Below are 21836 nucleotides of genomic sequence, written 5' to 3' on the forward strand. Positions count from 1 at the left end.
GACAAAGGCTGAGAGACAAAAAAAAGACATGCCATGAAGCAAATTAAGAGAACAAGAAAGAGTGGAAGAGAAAAGCACATAAGAGCAAGAATTCGGAAATATGCAAATACATATAGAAAGAGAAAAAGACAAGATGACATAAATACAGAGAGGCAACCTGTGCTGCATGACAAGAAATCTCTTTCCTCCCAAATCTCAGCTATAGGTACCTTCCTTCCAATTGGGTGCAATTACTGTGGCCATGGCAACTATCAGAGATTATTGCCCCCAGTCAGCACTGCTGCATGGCTGTTAAACGAGTCTTTAAGCTCCTCCATATCTGAGCCCTACACACACGCACGCACGCACGCACGCACGCACGCACACACACACACACACACACACACACACACACACACACACACACACACACACACACACACACACACACACACACACACACACACACACACACACACACACACACACACACACACACACACACCACATCTTGCCTCAGTTGCCTGAATTAATCCTTCTCTTTGTAGCACATATAAGCTATAAAATGGTCGTCCCAGCAACCAATAAGAGGAGGGAAAAAGCAATGAAAAATCCATTTTGAATGGATGTTAGCAGAGAAACATTTTACTGTTGAAGTTGTTTGAAAAGGTACAAATTACATTTACATTCTCGAAATATAATTTCCTCTTCAAAATGTGAATGCAATGGATGCATCCATGCAAGTGGTGCTTGCATGGATGACATTTGCAACCTATCTCCTGTCCTAGCTTTAGCCCAGGGTTTTGCACATCATGGGGGAGGGAGAAGCTTAGTCACTGAGATGCCCCAAGGACTCTCCCCGGAATATTCTCTCCCCTCACCATACACACACATACACACGCACATGCACGCACGCACGCACGTACACAGAGAGGGGGGGAGAGAGAGAGAGAGAGAGAGAGCATGCATGAACACAAATGGCAGCTGGCAAAGGAGCCTAAGCCAACCATGAAAATGTGCGGAACTTTCCCTGTCCTCTGGGTTTTATGCTAAATTTAGAACCCTGTAGTCGTTTTTCACATTTTCGTCTCATTTCTATTTCTTTCTCCCAATGCAGCGCTTTTTTTCTTATAGCTTTATTGAACAATTATCAATGTCAATTTGTATAGCGGCAGCCAGCCTAATATTAATCACGGTTATAGGTGCATGTGAAAGAGCATTTGCAAAACATAAGTTAAAAAAAAGCTTCATTATTTCCAAGGATATCAAAAAAACTTTCAGACAATTAGCCTATACTTCACGTGTCTATATTTATATCCTTGGCGTTTCTCTGCATGATAAACATGCATCATACAGTGCTTTTCTTTTATGACGTCTAATAAATCAAATCAAATAATATCCCTATTTGTTCTTCTCTTCCGTGTGTGAATAATATGGTGGATCAAATCATGGAGATGGAGACGTGACGTGACTCATGTGTTGAATGTAGCTTCAATGGGATATGCTGCTTGCACGTGGGCTAAACTAATCGTCTGAGGCGCTGTCCAAGGTACCTATACTTACATATAGGCCTTATCCATAGAGTTGTATAGCTCCCTGAGTGTGTTGGACTCCGGCTAATTATTAGGCTGTAGCCTATATAATTTCAAACGAATCTTGATAAATAACTAAATCAGGCTAGAGGCCTATTATATACTCTATAGCCTATCAGCCAGTCTTTTTGCACACGTTTCACACCTCACTGCGGCTAGTAATTTCTGCACGTCCACTCTTTATTTTATTGGGCTTTTTAGCGTGCATGCGCACCGCGGCGCACGTGCGGCCGTTTAACAAATGTTTGCACTGATTAACACGTAGGCCTGCGCGTCACCGCTTTGGCGTGATGGTGATTCGTGTTGTACATATAGGCGAATAAATACACCTGCTATTTTTCATTTCTTAAAAATTCTACAAATATATATATCTCCAAAATAATATTGTAATTAAGGCCATTCAAAGGCGGTAAGCATTATACATCTGGTGGAGCACTTTACTAAGACACAACAATGTAGCGATTAGGCCTACATGTAGGCTATAGGCCTACATGCATTCTGGATTTTAAAATAAACTATTTCTCGAGAGTTTGTTTGTTCCAATTTTCCATCCATTTGCATTTCAATTGTATTCCTTGAGCACCTGTCCTCTTTTTTTTGCCATGTTATAGAAATACAAAATAATAGCGGTTTGATATAATCGAACATGCATGCATGTGCAATTCGTCAGTCAGCCCAGCATGCATGGGATTCTGGAATGAAGTGTCGGCTGTTGATCCTGCACTGCCTGATGTCAGCTGCGTGTCTATCAGGCATTCCTTCATTCATATAACGTCAAGGGTTTTCTGAATTGACCATTTTGTCCTTGATTACTCTACCGGTGAAAATATAACCCCAGAGAGAGGTTCAGGCAGCCCCCGTGTCATAATATCTCTCTCTCTCTCTCTCTCTCTCTCTCTCCACGCACACACACATACCGGTGCACAAATTACACACGCGCGCGCGGCTCCCTCTCCCTCTCTCTCCGCTTTGCTCCATGCCATCCTTGAGGGGTCTAGCTCGCACAACTCTTTTATCGGGCAGTGAGTCTATATGTGGAAAATAGCCAGGCTACACTATGTGGTACACGCCCCCCTTCCTCTCCTCTCCCTTGCGTGACACACAGATTCCACCGTTCGCGCGTTGCGCCTGTCACCGTGGTGACAGAGCTGACTGAACCGACTGGTTGAAGGATAAATTATAGGATTTATACGAGGAAACGGCTTTCGAGACTTTGTTTTGTGTTTGAATACACCTGCTATACACTCGAGGAACTATATTGGTCTTTCTTCTGTTTGTTGTGGCACCCGTTAATTTGGATGCACCGTCCCAGGAGGTATCCTATATTATATAGTCTGCTAATTGGGAGGGATATGGATATACTGAAGAGCTGCTGTGAGTGTCATAACTGGTTATAGAGGCTATAGCACGACGCCAAGGCAACAGGCATGGTTCTATAGCGGGATCGAGGTAACTGAAAGAAATAACTGCATGCATCTGTCAATCATCTCTATACGCAACAATCTAATTTTCACCACAAAAATCATTTTTTTATACATTCTGGGAGATGGCCCACCTAATCCGACACAAGCTGACAAACAAACTGACCAATGCGTCCCACACGGTGTCCCAAAAGTCCAAGGCCAAGGTCAGCGGCGTGTTCGCCCGCCTGGGATTCCAGGCCGCGACGGGCGAAGAGGGCAAGGGTTTCGCGGAGTGCGACGACTTGGACTATGACTACAGGCAAGGGATGCAAATGGACGTCCTTCCCGGAGACGAGGAAGGGGGTGAGATGGAAGGAAACGGGGAGGTAGACGCAGGAGCTGGAGGAGACAGCCACTACCAGAGAGACGGCACCACTGGCCCCGCGAGGAGGCCCTCGTCCCTCAAACCCAGCGGCTCTTTGGAGGAGGACAAACCAAAGATCACCTCCTGGGAGGCGGGGTGGAACGTCACCAACGCCATTCAGGTATAGATATTAAAGACGAAGGAGAAAAATGCCCCTGAAAATGTCCATTTAATGAAGGAATGATACCACGGCCTCAACACGTTTGGAGCCCTGCATCAGTATATACACAGTATACATAGACACAGTGGATCTAAAAGTCACCTTGAGTTGCTAATATTTACATTTTATAAGATAAAAATATTTTGAAAGACAAAGAGAAAATCCTTATTGGACTTTTCCGAATTCTATACAGCCTGAGATTATGGTAAAACAGCCAGAAAATAAACGAATAAAATGTTGTTATATACTGTCTATGAATTTATTCAGAACCTTTCTATCGATTTTATACATTTTCTAGACACAACGTGTTTATTCTCCCGGATCGTAGCAGCTATATAAATTAAGATTTATATATTCAAATCTTTTTTATCAGTAGAAAACAGTTGCTTTATCCTCTATAGGCAAGCAGGCCCTGAATGTCTTTGATAGCCCGAAGCGTCACGGCAGTTTATCACCCATGCGATCAAATTGACCGTCATAGCAATTAAATGTACAAATGCAAATGTAATTGTCCTTATTATACCTCGTAATTCGTTGTTTCATGCATGCTTTATAGAAAGAAACCATATCTTTAGGGAAATCGAAGTGAGACTTGCATGGGTAGGCCTACACACACACGCGCGCGCGCAAAAACACACCCACCCACCCACACACACACCCACCCACCCACCCACCCACCCACCCACACACACACACACACACACACACACACACACACACACACACACACACACACACACACACACACACACACACACACACACACACACACACACACACACACACACACACACGCGTCTATTTCATGATATGATAATGCATATATTAATATAGGCTATTATTTTTATTTTTATTTTTGACAAAGTGGTGACCGTATAATTGTGCATGTGAGGATGCATGACGGGCGGGCCTGATGATGTAGCCTGGCTAATAAGCCAGACTCAAATCACTGATGATGTGCTTGTCTGTCCACACAGGGCATGTTCGTCCTGGGCCTGCCCTACGCCATCCTCCACGGAGGCTACCTGGGCCTCTTCCTCATCATCTTCGCGGCGGTGGTGTGCTGCTACACCGGCAAGATCCTCATCGCGTGTCTCTACGAGGAGAACGAGGACGGCGTGCTGGTGCGCGTGCGAGAATCCTACGTGGACATCGCCAACGCGTGCTGCGCGCCGCGCTTCCCCGCGCTCGGCGGCGTGGTGGTGAACGTGGCGCAGATCATCGAGCTGGTCATGACGTGCATCCTGTACGTGGTGGTCAGCGGGAACCTGATGTACAACAGCTTCCCCTCGCTGCCCGTGTCGCAGAAGGCCTGGTCGGTGGTGGCCACCATCGCGCTGCTGCCGTGCGCCTTCCTGAAGAACCTCAAGACCGTGTCCAAGTTCAGCCTGCTGTGTACGCTGGCGCACTTCGTCATCAACGTGCTCGTCATCGCCTACTGCCTGTCGAGGGCACGCGACTGGGCCTGGGAGAAGGTCAAGTTCTACATCGACGTCAAGAAGTTCCCCATCTCCATCGGCATCATCGTGTTCAGTTACACGTCGCAGATCTTCCTGCCCTCCCTGGAGGGCAACATGCAGAAGCCCAGCGAGTTCCACTGCATGATGGACTGGACGCACATCTCGGCGTGCGTCCTCAAGGGCCTCTTCGCCCTGGTCGCCTACCTGACGTGGGCAGACGCCACCAAGGAGGTCATCACGGACAACCTGCCGTCCACCATCCGCGCCGTGGTCAACCTCTTCCTCGTGGCCAAGGCGCTGCTCTCCTACCCGCTGCCGTTCTTCGCGGCGGTCGAGGTCATGGAGAAGTCCATGTTCCATGACGGGCCTAGGGCCTTCTTCCCCGACTGCTACGGCCCCGGCGGGCGCCTGAAGTCGTGGGGCCTGGGCCTCCGCGTGGCCCTGGTGGTGTTCACGCTGCTCATGGCCATCTTCGTCCCGCACTTCGCCCTCCTCATGGGCCTGACCGGGAGCCTCACCGGCGCCGGGCTGTGCTTCCTCCTGCCGAGCCTCTTCCACCTGAAGCTCCAGTGGAGGAGTCTCTTGTGGCACCACGTATTCTTCGACGTCGCCATTTTCGTCATCGGTGGCATATGTGCCATATCGGGCTTCATTCACTCAGTTGAGGGGCTCATAGAGGCGTATAAGTATGATCTCCATGACTGAGGGCTCCAGGAGGGTTACCAGGTTACAACCCCTAATAACTCTAAAACCTCACATTGAATGGTGATGTCATAATAGGCTCTCAACTTGGCACACGATGACGCACACAGCATCACCATGCTGCATGTCGACCAACTTGACGCAGAAGTTCACGGGGATTATACGAGTGTTACATTATATTTTGTATTCGTTGGTTTTTTTGCCTTCGTGATTATGTGCAATAATAGACTTTACATCAATACGTGTATACAGGCTATAATTATGTACATAGCCTTCTTCTTATACAGACCATGATCATTAACGGGCCATGTGTGTGTCGACAAGGTTACCATACGCAGCAGTCCCTGCGTTAATGTGATGTCCGCCAAATGGGTCTAAATGTGAGTGTGTGTTTATATCCAGGGAATGGCATATATGTAATAAAATAATGGGGTGAATATGTCAGTATTTGGTTTTGAGCTGCTATAAATATATCATTTATCTGAGTACAGAGCCGTATAGGTATAGGCCTATACTCGTCTATAGCCTGTCAGATGGTGCTCTGCGGAATATAGTGAACCAATAACCATGTATGAATAACTTCAGTGTAGCTGTTTGAACAAAAATAATTCGTATATTTGCTTCTTTTTTTTCTTCGATTGTAAAGTCTATAGTGGTCCTCGTTGGCACATTTGTTTTTGTTTTTGATGTTTCAAATGTCGTTAGGGATGAAGTGAATTCAAGTGCAAGCAAGTGTGGGTCCTCTGTGTGTTCTATGAAAATCGTTTGTCCGTTAATATTCTCTTCCTGTTGAAATTGTTCGGTGTGCTTTAATGGAATTAATCATGCTGTGAGAGTACTTGTTGAAATGACGGATAAATAAATCAAATAATTTATGGCTGGCGATTCTCAGTGTCTTTGCCCGTTAAATGGAAGCACGATGGTTTGAGAATGTTTGTCTTGTCCAAGGTAGCATAATTATGTAAAGAAAACAAAACTAAACTCGTGTTTTTTATTCATATAATTATTGTTTTTTTCTTTAGTTTAGATTCAAAACGTTTCAGTTCTGTTAGCTGTAAAAACAAATCACGGGTTGTTTACCTTCCCTTTGCTTTGCTTAAAAAATGATTGTGACATTGCGTGCTAATGAAATAAAAACTGCGGACTTTCTCGTGATAGGCATTATGTGAAATGACTCATGCACCAGCTGCCCCCCCTTATTCTCTCCCTCCTCTTCTTCCTCTTCTATTCTATTCTTTATATATTTTTTGCCAGGAATCAGGATGCAGTGTATAGCCTATTATACCGCATAAAGTCTATTCATAAATTCCAACATGTGTTTTTTACGGTGCTCACTGACACTGTTCAGTTCAGAAGAAGACAGATAGGGACAGACAGCTCTTGTGCGACAATAATTAAACCCTCGTGATTGTAGTTTGTATAGCTACACCCATCCCAAAATCAGACACATTCATCTGTGCAGCCTGATCTGCTCTCTTGCCAGGGCGTTCTTTTTATGGAGCACACTGTGAAATACCGAATGTACAAATGGACCTGAAATGATTTTTTTTACTGTGTAGGCGTCGGCGAGTTTCACTTCTCAAGTTCTCAGTGCAAACAGTCAGGAGACCGAAGTCTACAGTGTATAAATCATGGCCAAGAGGGAAGTTGAGTCACAAACCAGGCTCTCAAGATCAAACGACATTCACTTGGACTTGACAGAAATCCTGGTAAATATGGTTTTATTTCATTTCAGACTAAAACGATTGTTTCTGATTGAGTATGGTGTAGTGTACAATTGTACATACACGGGCATGTGTTGTTTTTGTATTAAATCAAATTACTTCAGGGCTTTAAATATAATAGCCTATTTTAGAGTGATGCTGAACTTTAGCAAACGAATTCCACCTGGGCGTGATATCCAAATATTGATCAGAGAGAGAAGCCACCCACTTCCAGTGTTCACAAAACATTATTCACAAAAGTTTGTCACAGAGTCAAATGGTAAAATCTTTGATCAATGTTGAAAGTTGTGATTTCAGCTGCTCTATTTGTAAAAAAAAAAAATCGTGTTTCCATACTGAAATTGAATGTATGTAGAAAAGGTAACAGAATCAGACTTTTAGAATCTGCCAATTAAAAAAACAAGAGTAGGCTACTTATTTTTGAGGAAGTTGGCTCAAATATTAGGTTATACTTATACACTAGTCAGTTGAGAGTTGACACCCTTTGCAATTAGTGCCCTTGCTTTGTTCCAGTGCGTATACCAGCTAAAATTAGATCTAGCAGATTAACAATTTAGATCGTTTGCTTCCCATTTTGACACATCAGTTTGCAGAAGGTCCTTCCACTTTAAGAATGATATAAAGGGAAGGGGGGCTTGTGAGGAAGAACATCCCTGACCCAAACTAACCCTCAAACACCTGATTGAATTAAAATGCCACACATTACATGGCATTCTGCAAACTGTTGTCACAAAATTGTAAGCACACAATTCTCTATAGAATGTAATTATAGTTGATTAAAGGGATATAGTTCACCCCACAATAGAGACTTGAATTCATTTCTTGAATTTATTTAGTTTTTGTCGCATTCCTATAAGCCAATAATTTGATGACCAGCAAATCCTTATGGAGACACAAATGGAGGCACTCTTTTAAATGCCCTTTGACGAATGATATTTAGACTGCATGAATCTGCTATACTTCTAGTTCCGCACTCACTCACGAACCAAAGGAAAAACATGATTGGATTGATTATGATTTACATAATGGCCAGGTACGGATAGAACCCAAGGTTCTATACCAAAGTTCAACATAAATTTAAGCTCAGTGATTGTCGTCTCCCGCCAAGACCCCCATTGATACTGAAATGAGTATGTGATGACTTTGAAAGCTCTCAGTCCTTCTGTACTATAGGTGACCTGCAGGATGAATTTGAAAGCTCTCAGTCCTTCTATACTAGGTGACCTGCAGGATGACTTTGAAAGCTCTCAGTCCTTCTATACTAGGTGACCTGCAGGATGACTTTGAAAGCTCTCAGTCCTTCTATACTAGGTGACCTGCAGGATGACTTTGAAAGCTCAGTCCTTCTATACTAGGTGACCTGCAGGATGACTTTGAACGCTCTCAGTCCTTCTATACTAGGTGACCTGCAGGATGACTTTGAAAGCTCTCAGTCCTTCTATACTAGGTGACCTGCAGGATGCTGCCATCCTTGATAATCATGCTGCTGCTCGTTCCCTGTTGTTATGGAGAAAACCCTGCCATACAAGTCAGTTTGACCAACAAAGGACTTCAGTATGGTAAGCAAATATCAAATAGTACACCTTTTGTCCGTTCAGTCCAATGTCATATAAAACAAAAGGAGTTGGGTCACGGGTGGGTGAGAATATACAGTGACAGGACTCACTCTTAGACGAGAGCATAAAAGTACCCCCAAAAGTCCACAGTTTCTATTTCTCCTTTTCTCCTTGTACTTTATACCCAAGGGAGGCATATAGGTGCAGGATTGATGCAGGAGAAGCTGCTTGGAATGACCTTCCCAACCATCAGGGGTCATGTCGACACCTTCTTGGGACCTATACCATACCAACTTGTCCAGTAGGTGTTTTGTTTTTTATTGGATGCAATTTGTTTTTGAGGGGCTGCTAGCCCCTCCTATGCCCAGCTTTGTGTGTTTGTGTGTACCACAGTTTGATTGATTTGATTGGCTGAGCATGTGTAATGTGATGTATGATGATAAGAGCGCCCCTCACTTCACACAAGTGTGATGTTTTTATTGGAACAATAGCCAAGTCAGAGAATATAGCCAATCACATGGGTCACTATAGCTCAAATGGTGAACCACTGACGAACCACAAGAAACCAATGGTGAACTATACAAGTTCATGCCAACGTTTAAGTTCCTATACAAAGATGCCCGATGTTATGCCAAGTGTTATTGGTAATTCTAATGCAGTTCCCGCTTCATGTTAGACCACGCAATGTTATCTATAACCGAAAACATTTTCTATTTAGTGACAATAACATTGATCTATTCACAGTCTCATGTTTTTCCAGCTGCATGTCGAATGGGGAAGTAATATACAGCTCTATATAGTTACCTCGAAGTAAGAGTTTCTTCTCACTTAACGACCCAAATCATGTTTAAGTTTCACTTCCACTTAACAGTAAGCCATGATTCAGTGGTGTGCTGTACAGCCACAGAACATGGCCTGAAAATGAAATGAAGGTTAGTTACCTGTCAAAGTGGGCAGTGACTGGTGGTAACCAACAGCAATGGCAGCATTAAGATTGGCAAACAATTGGCATGTGAGTGAAAATCCCACCCTGGCTGTATGGCCCTGGAGTATACATTATGTACTGTAGGCTTTCATTCCAGTACAATTCCAGTCAGTGTGTGAAATCAGATCGTGTTGGATTGGAAAAAGCTGCATACCATGGCAACATAATTAGATTTCTAGCCACAAACAGTATTATATGAGTCATGCATGGGTCTTCAACAGGGGGCCCGGGATCCCTATGGAGTTCTGAGATGTACTAGGGGTCCACACAATATTTATGTGATAGGACCTCAAAGTCGTAACAAGTTAACAACATCAATTAATTATGACTTATTTGTTATTTATTTAAAGTAATTGTCTAAGTGTAGCCTAAACAAACAAAAAACATCGAAGCATCAAAGCTACAGCATCACTTGGATGTCCACCACACCACACAATTGTCAAAGAGAAAAATAAAAGTTTAATATGCAACATAATTCTATCCAATATAGCCAGGGTTACGAGGTCCCTGCTTCATCGCTGTCTCAGCTAAGGCCTGAACAACATTGAGGACCCCTGCAAAATATCAAAGAGAGCAGTAGCTCTCTTTGAGCTTGAACACAAATGTTAAATACCAACACCTCTCTAAACCTGTCTTTGATCTCTCCCCACTCCCCAGCACCACTGTGACTCAGTGTGATTTTCCAGAACCATCTATTGAGTTCTACAAGGATGTTACAGGATTCAAGGTTTCTCTCACTGGCCTTAGTATCGCTCTAAAAGGCTATTGGTCGATGCGCTATCATTATGTGTAAGTAATAACAATAATCAGGTTGTGATGGCTTGCATATGTTGCTCTGGCATTTATGCATGCATCAAAATCATCTGTATAATATTTATGTGCAAGGAAATCTACATTTTGAAAATAATTGTCTCTTTTACCCCATAACTACTTACAGCCAAAAGTATATATTTAGTTGATTAAGGTCCTACCAGGGGTCATCTTTGATCCCCTTCTTTTGTCCCCATCACACCAAATTCCTCTCCGAAATATCTATAAGCTTGAGCTTTTAGATATGCCATTTTCACAAAATGTTAGTATACTATATTTTTTCAAAAAGGATGCTTAAGTTACGGTGTAAATCTATGTGCTTATTTACCATCAAGATCTACCCAGCCTGTTGATATGTGTTGGTTTATGTGTATTTCCACTTTTCCAGTCTTCTGAGTGGAGCATTCAAGCTGGGAGTATTTAATCTGGATTTGACCTCTATAGCTGAGGTGGGGAGGGATGCCAATGGACGCCTTAACATCTCCAGTGTAAGCTGCAATGGTACTGTTGGAGAAGCAAAAATGGCCTTCTATGGTCGGAGCAGGTAAAAAGGATGAATAGACGGAAAGACAGACATACATATATCAGAGTGTCTTCCTAGAAATCATACCAATGTCAAATGTATAAACCTTGCCCCTCTGTCATGCATAGTTGGGTCGCCCGGCATCTTGTGGACCTTAATTCAATCAAAGGCGAAATAGAAGAGAAAGTGAGTACTGTCTGACCCATGATTGATTCAATATATAGGGGAGAAAAGGGTGGGTGGGGGCTATGATGGCCGAGTGCTTACGCATATTATAGGTTCTGATGCAGCCTGACAGCGAGTCCCGGGTTTGATTCCTGAGCCTGATGGACCCTTAATGCAGGTGCAAGTCTCCATGACTCTCCCTGTTTCCTGTCAATCTCCACTGTACTACTGTAGAACTCAATACATGGTTCTGGAAAATCATCTCACTGAGTCACAGTGGTGCCGGGGAGTGGGAAGAGATCAAAAGACAGGTTTATAGAGAGGTGCTTTTGTGTTGAGTCATTCTTTGGGTTGAACTGCAATTAAGACTTATCTTCGGGTGGTATTCAATCAAGTGAACACATGCCACCATACTACAGGAGAGGACTAATTAGTTCTGCAGTGCTCTCTCTAGTTGAAGGTGTGCCAATTAATGTAATCAAAAATCACCTGGTACACTTGTGCCAACTATCACAGCTCCACACCTATAGACACCTGAAGAGACAGCAGGAAAAATAATTAAAAGCGCAGTAAAATCCCAGTACATGCTCACAGCTGACAAATTAAATTAATGTCACATTAATTAAATGTTGACAAATGCTAAATCAGATTTTAATGTACATTATCCTGTCCCAGATCTGCCCAGCTGTAAAGCAGCACATAGTGGACATGGAGCACCATCTACAGGAAATAAATGGTAATGCAGCAAATAGCATTCAATTCTGTATATGACTACTTTTCACCCATGCACAATTTGTATTCAAATGCATTTCCTGCTTATTTACAGTATCATTCAAGGTGAATGAAGATCTGGCTGTGGACATGGCTCTCACCGGCTTACCTTTCATGAATAGTTCAAGTGTGAGACTTGATCTAAAGGTAAATATATCTCAGAGAGTTGATGGTTAAGATGGTTGAGCTCTATTTGCATGTTGTAGCAACTTCCTTATCCCTCAAGATATTTCAGACACATTTCAATTTCATATCTACTAGTTGTTAGACATAAGACTGAAGCTTATGGCTTGCCGTGAGCAGGTATGAGGTTAGTCCCTCACTCAACAAGACTTTGACAGGACACCATGGCAATACTGAGGGCTATAAACCTGCATACTGTTCGGTAGCTGGACAATATGGTTTACGAGTAAAATCGATGTATCGACAAAATATAAATATTGATGTTTAATCTATACGGCTGAGTGCTGTGTTCTTTAATATAAACTTCCAAGCATTCTCTCACTCCATGTTTTACAATGCTTTGAATGACTGAACTCAGAATAACACACAATAAAGCGGAATAAGCAGGGAGAGATCGAGATAGCGTTAGGCACAGACAGTGACCAAGACAAAGCTAAGATGAAATCAAAACTAAGTGTATTAATACTAGTGCCTCCTGTAAATGCAGAGGATGAAGTTCACATAAGTGCAAATGTAGCCTACAACAAGTACCCCATCGACAACATCATCATGAATACTTTCAGTGTCTCAATATTGTATTTGACACATTGTACATTATATCACTCATATTGGAGAACTCGTAACTAGTGCCGCGCTACGAGCTGTAGATCTGCTATTTTAGAAAAATCTTGAATATGTGGCACAATTCTTTGAATATATATGCTTTCAGAGCGAACGTTTTTAACTCAAATCTTTGCTTCTGGGTGGGACCCTGGTACAACATATTTTCAGATGGGGGGTGTCAGCGGCCAATTACATATCATTTTTGGGGTCCTTGACGTGAGCCATTTGTAGAATTGTCTTCAGGTCTAAATGGGGGTTTTATGATCATGACCATGTTTTCAAACCTTATAATGCAACTGCATGCACATCTCGTTAATGAAAGGGAGAGCTCTACAGTATCAAACACCGTGAGATCCCTCCCTTCAAGGCTAAGCCATTTACACTACCAGAACAGCAAGCCTCCATGCTGTCAGTTGGCCTGTCTGAGTTCACAGCCAACAGCGCCTCCTATGCCTACTACTCAGCTGGACGACTGCAGGTCATCATCAACGACAGCACGGTGAGTATGATCAGTGTGTGTGTGTGTGTGTGTGTGTGTGTGTGTGTGTGTGTGTGCACGTACGAGTGCGGGAGACCAGCTTAAATGACAGGCAGGGATCAAACATGTTGTGGCCACCTGAGCGAGCTGCCTGCAGTCCAACAGCCCACTGAATCAATGTCCACGCACGCACGCACGCACACGCACCATATTACAATCTAATGTGCAGAGGATGGGGCTTTTTTTGTCACAATAATACAGTAAACTGTGGGTTGCAAATGCTAGGTTTGAGCAGAGTGGAGCTATCCATGGTGCTGAGTGGTGCTGGACAGGTGAGATCTGTCCATGGTTCTGAAACACATGAACAGTCCATTTGACTGAGCAGTACAGAGTGGACAGGTGAGCTCTGTCCATGGTTCTGAACCACATGAACTGTCCATTTGACTGAGCAGTACAGAGTGGACAGGTGAGCTCTGTCCATGGTTCTGAACCACATGAACTGTCCATTTGACTGAGCAGTACAGAGTGGACAGGTGAGCTCTGTCCATGGTTCTGAACCACATGAACTGTCCATTTGACTGAGCAGTACAGTTGGCAGGTGAGTGAACTGTCCATTTGACTGAGCAGTACAGTGGGCAGGTGAGCTCTGTCCATGGTTCTGAACCACATGAACTGTCCATTTGACTGAGCAGTACAGTTGGCAGGTGAGTGAACTGTCCATTTGACTGAGCAGTACAGTGGGCAGGTGAGTGAACTGTCCATTTGACTGAGCAGTACAGTGGGCAGGTGAGCTCTGTCCATGGTTCTGAACCACATGAACTGTCCATTTGACTGAGCAGTACAGTGGGCAGGTGAGCTCTGTCCATGGTTGGTTCTAAAGCACAATACAGGAGCTGTGACCTGTCCATGGTGCTGAGTAGTATGTTGGACTGGACAGGTGAACTCTGTCCATGGTTCTAAAGATCAGGAGCCAAAGGCTGATATTGTGTAATCAGCTATCTATAGCTATAATGTAAGTTATTAAGAATTCAGAAAAAAATAGTTATAGCTACATAATGCTAAACCGATTGATGACAGTTAACTTAGTTGTCAGAAGATCATATGAACCAACCAACAGCTGTTCCAAGGCTATTGTCTAGTTTGATTAGGGCCTTGATGGACAGTCATTCAAGGAATCAATATGTAAAAAACAAACAAAAAAACAATCCATCCATCCATTATCTTTCCATCCATCTATTTGACCATCTGTCTATCAATCCATTCCTCAATTCAAGACCATCATTTTATTAGCAAATTAAGTGCATGTGCAGTGGTAGGATGTTTTTTCAATATAGTAAAATATGGCAAAGAAGTTTAAACTCGCCCCCGATAGGGCCATCAATCTCTTTTGCGATGCATTGTGATTTTGTAGATCGACTATTTTTGGTGAATGTTCCCCCTAGCATGCCAATACCAAAGTACATTTTTAATACATTGTTGTTGCTACTTGCTAATAAATATCCGAGTACTTCTTCCACCACTGTGTTTGTGTCAGTCTGACGTTACAGTAACATGCCGTTTCTTTCCCATCCATCTCAGTTACCTCCCGGCTGTCCTCTCCACCTCAACACCAGCTCCTTTGGGCTATTCATTCCTCAGGTGAGACATTGTATGTTAGTAGAACCAATTGACCTGTCTCATTAAATGGGACAGTAAACATTTGTTATACATAAAACTGTTATGTTGTATGTATGCTGCTCGTCAGTGACGATGATCAACATGAGGGGAGGTTCAGAGGTCAAGGGAGCAACTCACATTCTTGGTTTAACCATTTAGTTATTAAGATCAATTACATTGCTTACACCATAACTCTAATTATCAATGTTGTAAGACGTACGTGAACTACAGACGGATGTACAGACGTACAGACGTACAGACAGAGATTTAGTTCTAGTGCTTGGTGTAAACAACCCTTTATACTGTACTGTACAAGGCAAACAGATTAGACATCAAGAGATGATAATTCCAATTATCTCCCTCGCTGTCACTACTCCAGCACATGGATGTTTCATAAAACACTATTGTTTATTGTTTACCTATAGCTTCCCAAGCTGTTTCCAGGTCTGCTGATGGAACTGCAGGTGCAGGCAAAGGCAACACCCAACTTCACCTTCCACAATGGCTCCATCAAACTGGACCTGTTAAACTGGACTATTAAAGCCTTTGCAATCGAACACAATGCAACACGTACCCCGCTGTTCACTCTCAATGTTGTGAGTACTTAAATGCATTATTGAAATTAATGTGACTGTTGCATATTTTGTCAAGCTACATATTTTGTCAAGCTAGCTAAGTGATGTAAAACGGGTGCTGAAAACTGAAAAACTCAGCTATGCACAGCTCTATGGTGCAGTCAAGTCCTTATCCTTATTAACCACATGAGCATGGAAAACACATTGACATTCAAAGCATAGCAGTTATAGTGTTATAATAGGCATGCATGCATGCATGCATGTGTGCCTGTGCACGCATGCACGTGCACACGCGAACGCACACACAAATGCCCCTGAGGTCGGCCTGATACAGAGAGTACATCCTTTGAAGAAGATGGTGACCATGTGATTATGTACATTATGGCTGAGTGGTCATTGTTTATAGATAAATCACCGACAGGCTGATTTACATATAAACAATGACCACTCAGCCAAACATTATCCCGCTTATTACACGGCTACTTTTATACATAAATTAATAAATTGACCCAAAACACAACAAAACGACTCGTATTTCCTTGCTTGGTAATGAAAGTATTCCCATAAGTGTTGCGCTGGCCGGCGACTGCCCAGCTGCAGCACAGTCGGTGAGTTGATCAAATAGAATCCATTTTCAGGTACTGCTTCGTCTATTTCTCGCTCAAATGTTTTCAAAAACATTTTTGAGAGCAATGTTTTGCTGTAAATGACACTGTGTGTGTGTTTACATGGCATGTCATGTTGGAAACAGCAGTAAGTGCTCCGAGGGTCTGTTATAGAGCGGAGCGGTCATTATCCAGAAATAACAGACCGATGAATTTGGCGATTGACCAATCAGAATCAAGCATTCAACCAAGCCATGTAATAAATATAAATAAACAATATTGTCGGATCTCACCTGCTGTCGTGGATATTTAATGCAAACTTCTGTTCATTTAATTTGCAGGACTCTAAATTCAGTGGTAAGGCATGGATCGACATGGATGGGAAACTCAAGGGCTCCATAGCGATGGACAAGTAAGTATAACATCCTGGCAACATTTACATTGTGAGTCACTATTGCTATTTTCTCATTCTCACATAGTAACGCCGCTGTCTTTTTGCAAACACAGTATTAAGCTGACACTGGCATCAAGTGAAGTGGGACCATTTCAGGTTTGTCAGAAATACATCACAATAAGTCAGTCAAAATGGATCCTGAAATCAGGGCTAAGTTGTTTTAAATAGTGAGTGTAACTTAATGTCACCTTGCAGACAGCTCCGTTGGAAAACCTTGCCAAGATGAGTTTACTGCCTTTCTTGGCTAAAGTGAATGGTGAGTCTGAACAAATAATAAACTTTAAACTGAATAAACTTTAAATATAATTGCGTTCATAGACATGGAATCATAGTACCATGGTATGTATACTGTAACCTTGGTGTTTGTAAGTTAAATAGAGGTTTGCTATTCATAATGAACAGCAAACCTCTATTTATAGACTATATAGTCAATAAATAAATACAGATTCAGGTAGATCTGAATATCTGGGTCTAGTCAGGACTATGTATTAGAATTAGATGTTTCTAATGTGCTTAGTTGAGGGACTATAACATCACTGTTACAAAGACGAGCTGCAAGAACAGAAAGCGATCTGTAGTATTATCCCATATATGAGTATACCTTTTTACATTGTACTTTTGAACTCTATATATTTGAAATGACCTGTAATTGTTTGTTTTAGAAAAACTGGAATGTGGGTTTGTTTTACCCAGCACGCCACATGCAAAGTTGGTCAACTCTGTTCTGAAGATAGAGGAGGTTTGTATCCTATTTGAGAATTCCTACCTTTTTCTCTCTCACACACACACATGCCTCCAAAGACACATGTACATATACCTCCAAACATACATGTACATACCTCCAAACATACATGCACAACACCTCCAAAGACACATGCAGACATCTCCAAAAGGGAATGCAAGTTGATTGATTGATTGATTGAAGCATTACACTTGTTTACAATAGGTTTTCAATTCATCATAACATTTAGAGACGTACAAATATACACTTCTACAAGACAAGGTTGAGAAATTACAGTTACCGTGTGGCGGTCCCTCTACTGTACTGTACTGTCACTGTACTGTACTGGCACACCCGAAAGCATCATATATACAGTTAATACGTGCGTGTGTGTTTGTGTTGTTGCGCACAGGTGGTGAAAAACAACCATGCTGTTTTCGTGCTCATACCCAGACAGCCACCCACCCACCCACATAGCTCCGTAAGGGAGTGGTTCCACCACTCAAACATAAAACATATAGTGAGGGGAAAAGTGGGTGGGTGGGGGATTCAGATTTTACGGTCAAGATAAACACAAAGTCTATACATCTCTTCTCTGTACATGTTTTCAATCAGAGAGTCAATCAGTTGAAGTTTTAATAAAAGCACAACAAGTTTCGGCCCAAGGGCCTTTGCTGCTGCATGCCATCTCTCCTCTAGCTCTTGCTTTACTTTCTTTACTTGTATTTGAACAATTCTGACGGTATGTAGGTGCAGCTGTATTTCATAGGGCTCATTGCATTTGATCTAGGGCATTGGTTTTCAACCAGTGGTCCTTGAGGTGGTTCCAGGTGGTCCCCAGCTAAATGATGGAGAGTTGGCAACCAAATGGACCCTCATAGATTTTAACTCTTGAGAGCGTACAATGAAACCAAATGGACCATTATGGGTCCATTTGGTTTCATTGTACTCTCTCAAGAGTTAGATTATTGTTAAACATCTGCATTACTTAATTTATAAGATGTCTACACTATTAGAGAATTTAGATTTTTATATATTTTTTGATCAAACTGTTTTCTCTACTATGGTATGGTACCACATCAAAATCGTATCCAACGACAACAAAATATTCTTTAGTTTTGGGTCTGCTAGGCTAAATCTCATCAAATGGTGGTCCGTGGCTCAAATGCCGAATAAATAATGGGCCTTGATATGAAAAAGGTTGAAAACCACAGATCTAGAGTTTAAATGGGCTCACTCTTCTCTTCTTGCGCAAACAGGGGTTTATTCTCCTGTCCTCGGATGCTGAGCTGTCGCAGAGAAACACCGAATGGAACCAAAAGACGACAATGTACTGGACTTTATAATGCTGGTGCATCTGTAGACACATGATTAGACATTTATCATACAGCATTAGACTCCCATCCTTCATTTTTTCAGATTGTATATTCTTTCTAATTAATCAGCTGTTGTTCTCTGCTTAGTCTGGGTGTCAAGACTTACATTCCACAACTTTTTGGCTCATGCAGGGCTGTAAACCTTTCAGAATTATATTAATCAGTTAATAATTACAATCATGGAAGCAATCGTGTGAAGTGAGGCGCCGCTAATATATTAAAGTCTAACTCATGTTGATTAGGTGATGTAATGGTGATGTACGTAAGACAAACGGTGCCAACACAAACATTAAATTCTCTTTTCTGTTAATGGCATTTAATGTTTGTGTTAGGGACAAGATGATGTACATTTTCCCTCCATTGTCAATGGTGTTTTTAAAACAAACATTGAACTAAAAACAAACATTAAACCTGTATATAGGAGGGGCAGGGGCTAGCGCCCCTCAAAAACAATTAAATATGTGTGTGGGGCAGTGGTTCTGGGGGTCCTCCCTCAGAAACCTTTTAACAGAGTAGATGCAATTCCCTGTATTCTGGTGCCTTTTAACAGTTTGTAATTTCATCCATTAACAAGCTAATGACGCAATTAAGCAATTAAAGATCAATCTTTAATAATAACCACTCATTGTTTACTTAAAGGTTAATATGTTTGTTATGATTGCATGCATGTAATGACAATTTATCATAGATATCATATGGAGTGTTATATGTGAATTGGAGTGTTATATGCACCTTGACTGAAATGTTTCATACACAGCCACACCGATTTCTATTAAAGTCTGATATGGTGTCTGCATCACAAAGTATTCTAAACTGTCAAATCCTTTTGATCACTCACCTCAGTGAACTGAATCTGTAAAAACATGTACTATTTGTCAAAATGGGAGGACATATGGGTATAAATGAACTTGGCTGGTTAAAGTAGGCTAAGCCTTGCAGCCATGAGGCCTCACAGTCCCCGGGGCGGACACTCTAACCACAAGGCCACTGGCTGTTTGACTAGCATAAATAAACTCATTACTATTGGTAATAATGACATACTTCCTCCTTTTTCACATTTCATGTTGTCTAATGGAGCAAAACGTCACACGAGGCTGTGTCCAAAATCAACCCTGCACTTGTCAAATCTATAGATAAGAGACAACGGGAAGAAAATAAAAGAGCAGAGCAGCACAGATGTAGCCTGGCTAATAAGCCAGACTCAAATCACACTGTCGTTTGGTATTTGAGTCTGGAGATGCTGTGTATGGATCTTGTTTCCCGGGGGGTGGGTTCAAATATTTTCTCTTTGACGCAATTGGTTAGAGGTACTGTCAGTCAAAGGTCTCAAGCATTGAATGTCACTGTACCAAAGCCCGCCCATATTGCATACCGTGTCCCGATTGGCCACACCAGTTCTCTGGCGTAGGAAATGGGCGTACAATTGAGCCTCTCCAGACCGTAATCCGCCGGCAGGCCATTTTTTTTTGCCATGGCTGATTCGGTCTGGCTTATTAGCCAGGCTAGCACAGATGGCCTTTGACCAGTGATGCCAGATCAGTTGTCAGTTTCCAGCCCAAGCATAATTTAAAAGCTTCAATAAAAATCAGCCAAACCCATGTAAAACCACTGCCACAGATCTGCCTAGCAGTAGTGCAGCTGTAGACTTGGAGTATAATGCTACCCTCTGTAGGAAATGGAAGGTAGTGCAGCTGTAGACTTGGAGTATAATGCTACCCTCTGTAGGAAATGGAAGGTAGTGCAGCAAACAGCATCCACTACAATACTACAGTGATTACACTGACTATAGTATGTATAGTGGTTGTCAAAGTGGGCTCCAGGTGACCCACAGGGTTCCTTGGCAGGGTTCCAGACGTTCCCTTAAAGATCTGTAACTCTAGGAGTGTACAAATGGAACCAAACGGACCATTGCTGGGCACTCAGAGCTAAGGGGGTCCTTGAAATTCAAAAGGGCGAGAACTACTGGTATAAAAAGCTACTCTTTGCCTGTGTACAGATTGTACTTACACAATTGTATTCTGTTCTATTCTCTTCTGCTTTCAGACATTTCATTTCGTTTCATTCAAGGTTAATCAAGAATTGTCTGTGGACACACAGTAAATGTGCTCTGAACGTCTCTTTTAAAGACCACTCAAGTCTAAGGTGCAGATTCCATACTAATACAGAGATGATGGTGACTATGTTCAAGGTGCAGATTCCACACTAATACAGAGATGATGGTGACTATGTTCAAGGTGCAGATTCCATACTAATACAGAGATGATGGTGACTATGTTCAAGGTGCAGATTCCACACTAATACAGAGATGATGGTGACTATGTTCAAGGTGCAGATTCCATGCTAATACAGAGATGATGGTGACTATGTTCAAGCCTTTGCTTAAGACAAGTGTATTGAGAATAGAACTATATTCCTTTACCATACTTCCATACTTTATTCTGCCCATTAACCTTCCATCAAAATCAATCCATTACTGAACTCCAACAGAACTTTTACTGTACAAAACAAGTGCATGTTGTCTGTCCAAAATTAACATCAGCCATTTTGACCCGCCATCTCCTTCCAGCTATATGCTTTCCACCTCAACACCAGCTCCCTTGGGTCTCTCAATCCCCACATAGCAAGACATACTGTAGAGTACAATAACTAATTGTCATATCTAACTTTGACATGAGAAGCTAAAATACTATAGAAGTAGCCTAAGTAAACCATGTGCTCAATAATCTACCGTAGCCAGGGGTGTGTAGCGTTATTCAGGGGTCAAGGGGCGACTCTGAAACAGAGCTTTTCTCTGAACAAGACAGGGTCTAAGAACAGTGTGACTTTCCTGTTCAATCTGCAATTTACTAGGTGTGCAGTTTGTGGACAGCAATGATTTGTTAAAAACCCTCTGGCATTTTCTCTTAAAATACAAAATGACTACAGTATCCT

At 42.3% G+C, this 21836-nt stretch overlaps 2 protein-coding genes across 3 annotated transcripts; both read left to right on the forward strand.

Annotated features, from left to right (window-relative positions):
* Nucleotides 1–3117: 3117 nt before the first annotated feature.
* Nucleotides 3118–6696, forward strand: LOC306915089 (vesicular inhibitory amino acid transporter-like; the record flags this gene model as incomplete). The annotated part of the gene is made up of 2 exons (XM_079492334.1): nt 3118–3519; nt 4536–6696. The coding sequence occupies 2 exons, from the start codon at nt 3118–3120 to the stop codon at nt 5721–5723; spliced, it is 1590 nt and encodes a 529-aa protein (XP_079348460.1). The 3' UTR covers nt 5724–6696.
* Nucleotides 6697–7276: 580 nt separating this feature from the next.
* On the forward strand, nt 7277–19811 carry bpifcl (BPI fold containing family C, like). 2 transcript variants are annotated; one of them, XM_079492345.1, is made up of 16 exons: nt 7277–7429; nt 8892–9003; nt 9190–9301; nt 10643–10774; nt 11184–11339; nt 11447–11504; nt 12159–12219; nt 12310–12401; nt 13363–13539; nt 15097–15156; nt 15600–15770; nt 16696–16766; nt 16862–16904; nt 17004–17064; nt 17471–17547; nt 18789–19811. In XM_079492345.1, the coding sequence occupies exons 1-16, from the start codon at nt 7352–7354 to the stop codon at nt 18873–18875; spliced, it is 1548 nt and encodes a 515-aa protein (XP_079348471.1). In that variant the 5' UTR covers nt 7277–7351; the 3' UTR covers nt 18876–19811. The 2 variants fall into 2 exon arrangements, with proteins under 2 accessions (XP_079348471.1, XP_079348472.1); XM_079492346.1 differs by having other exon boundaries at nt 7351–7429; nt 8878–9003.
* Nucleotides 19812–21836: the final 2025 nt, after the last annotated feature.

This window comes from Electrona antarctica (assembly GCF_951216825.1).
Source record: "Electrona antarctica genome assembly, chromosome: 2".
NCBI lineage: Eukaryota > Metazoa > Chordata > Actinopteri > Myctophiformes > Myctophidae > Electrona > Electrona antarctica.

Excerpts from the sequence above, each read along its gene's own strand:
- bpifcl (XM_079492345.1), top strand. The coding sequence starts at position 7,352 with ATGGCCAAGAGGGAAGTTGAGTCACAAACCAGGCTCTCAAGATCAAAC. Across the intron at positions 9,302-10,642 it reads ATACCATACCAACTTGTCCA|CACCACTGTGACTCAGTGTG; the intron begins GTAGGTGTTTTG and ends CCCACTCCCCAG. Across the intron at positions 11,505-12,158 it reads AAGGCGAAATAGAAGAGAAA|ATCTGCCCAGCTGTAAAGCA; the intron begins GTGAGTACTGTC and ends ATCCTGTCCCAG.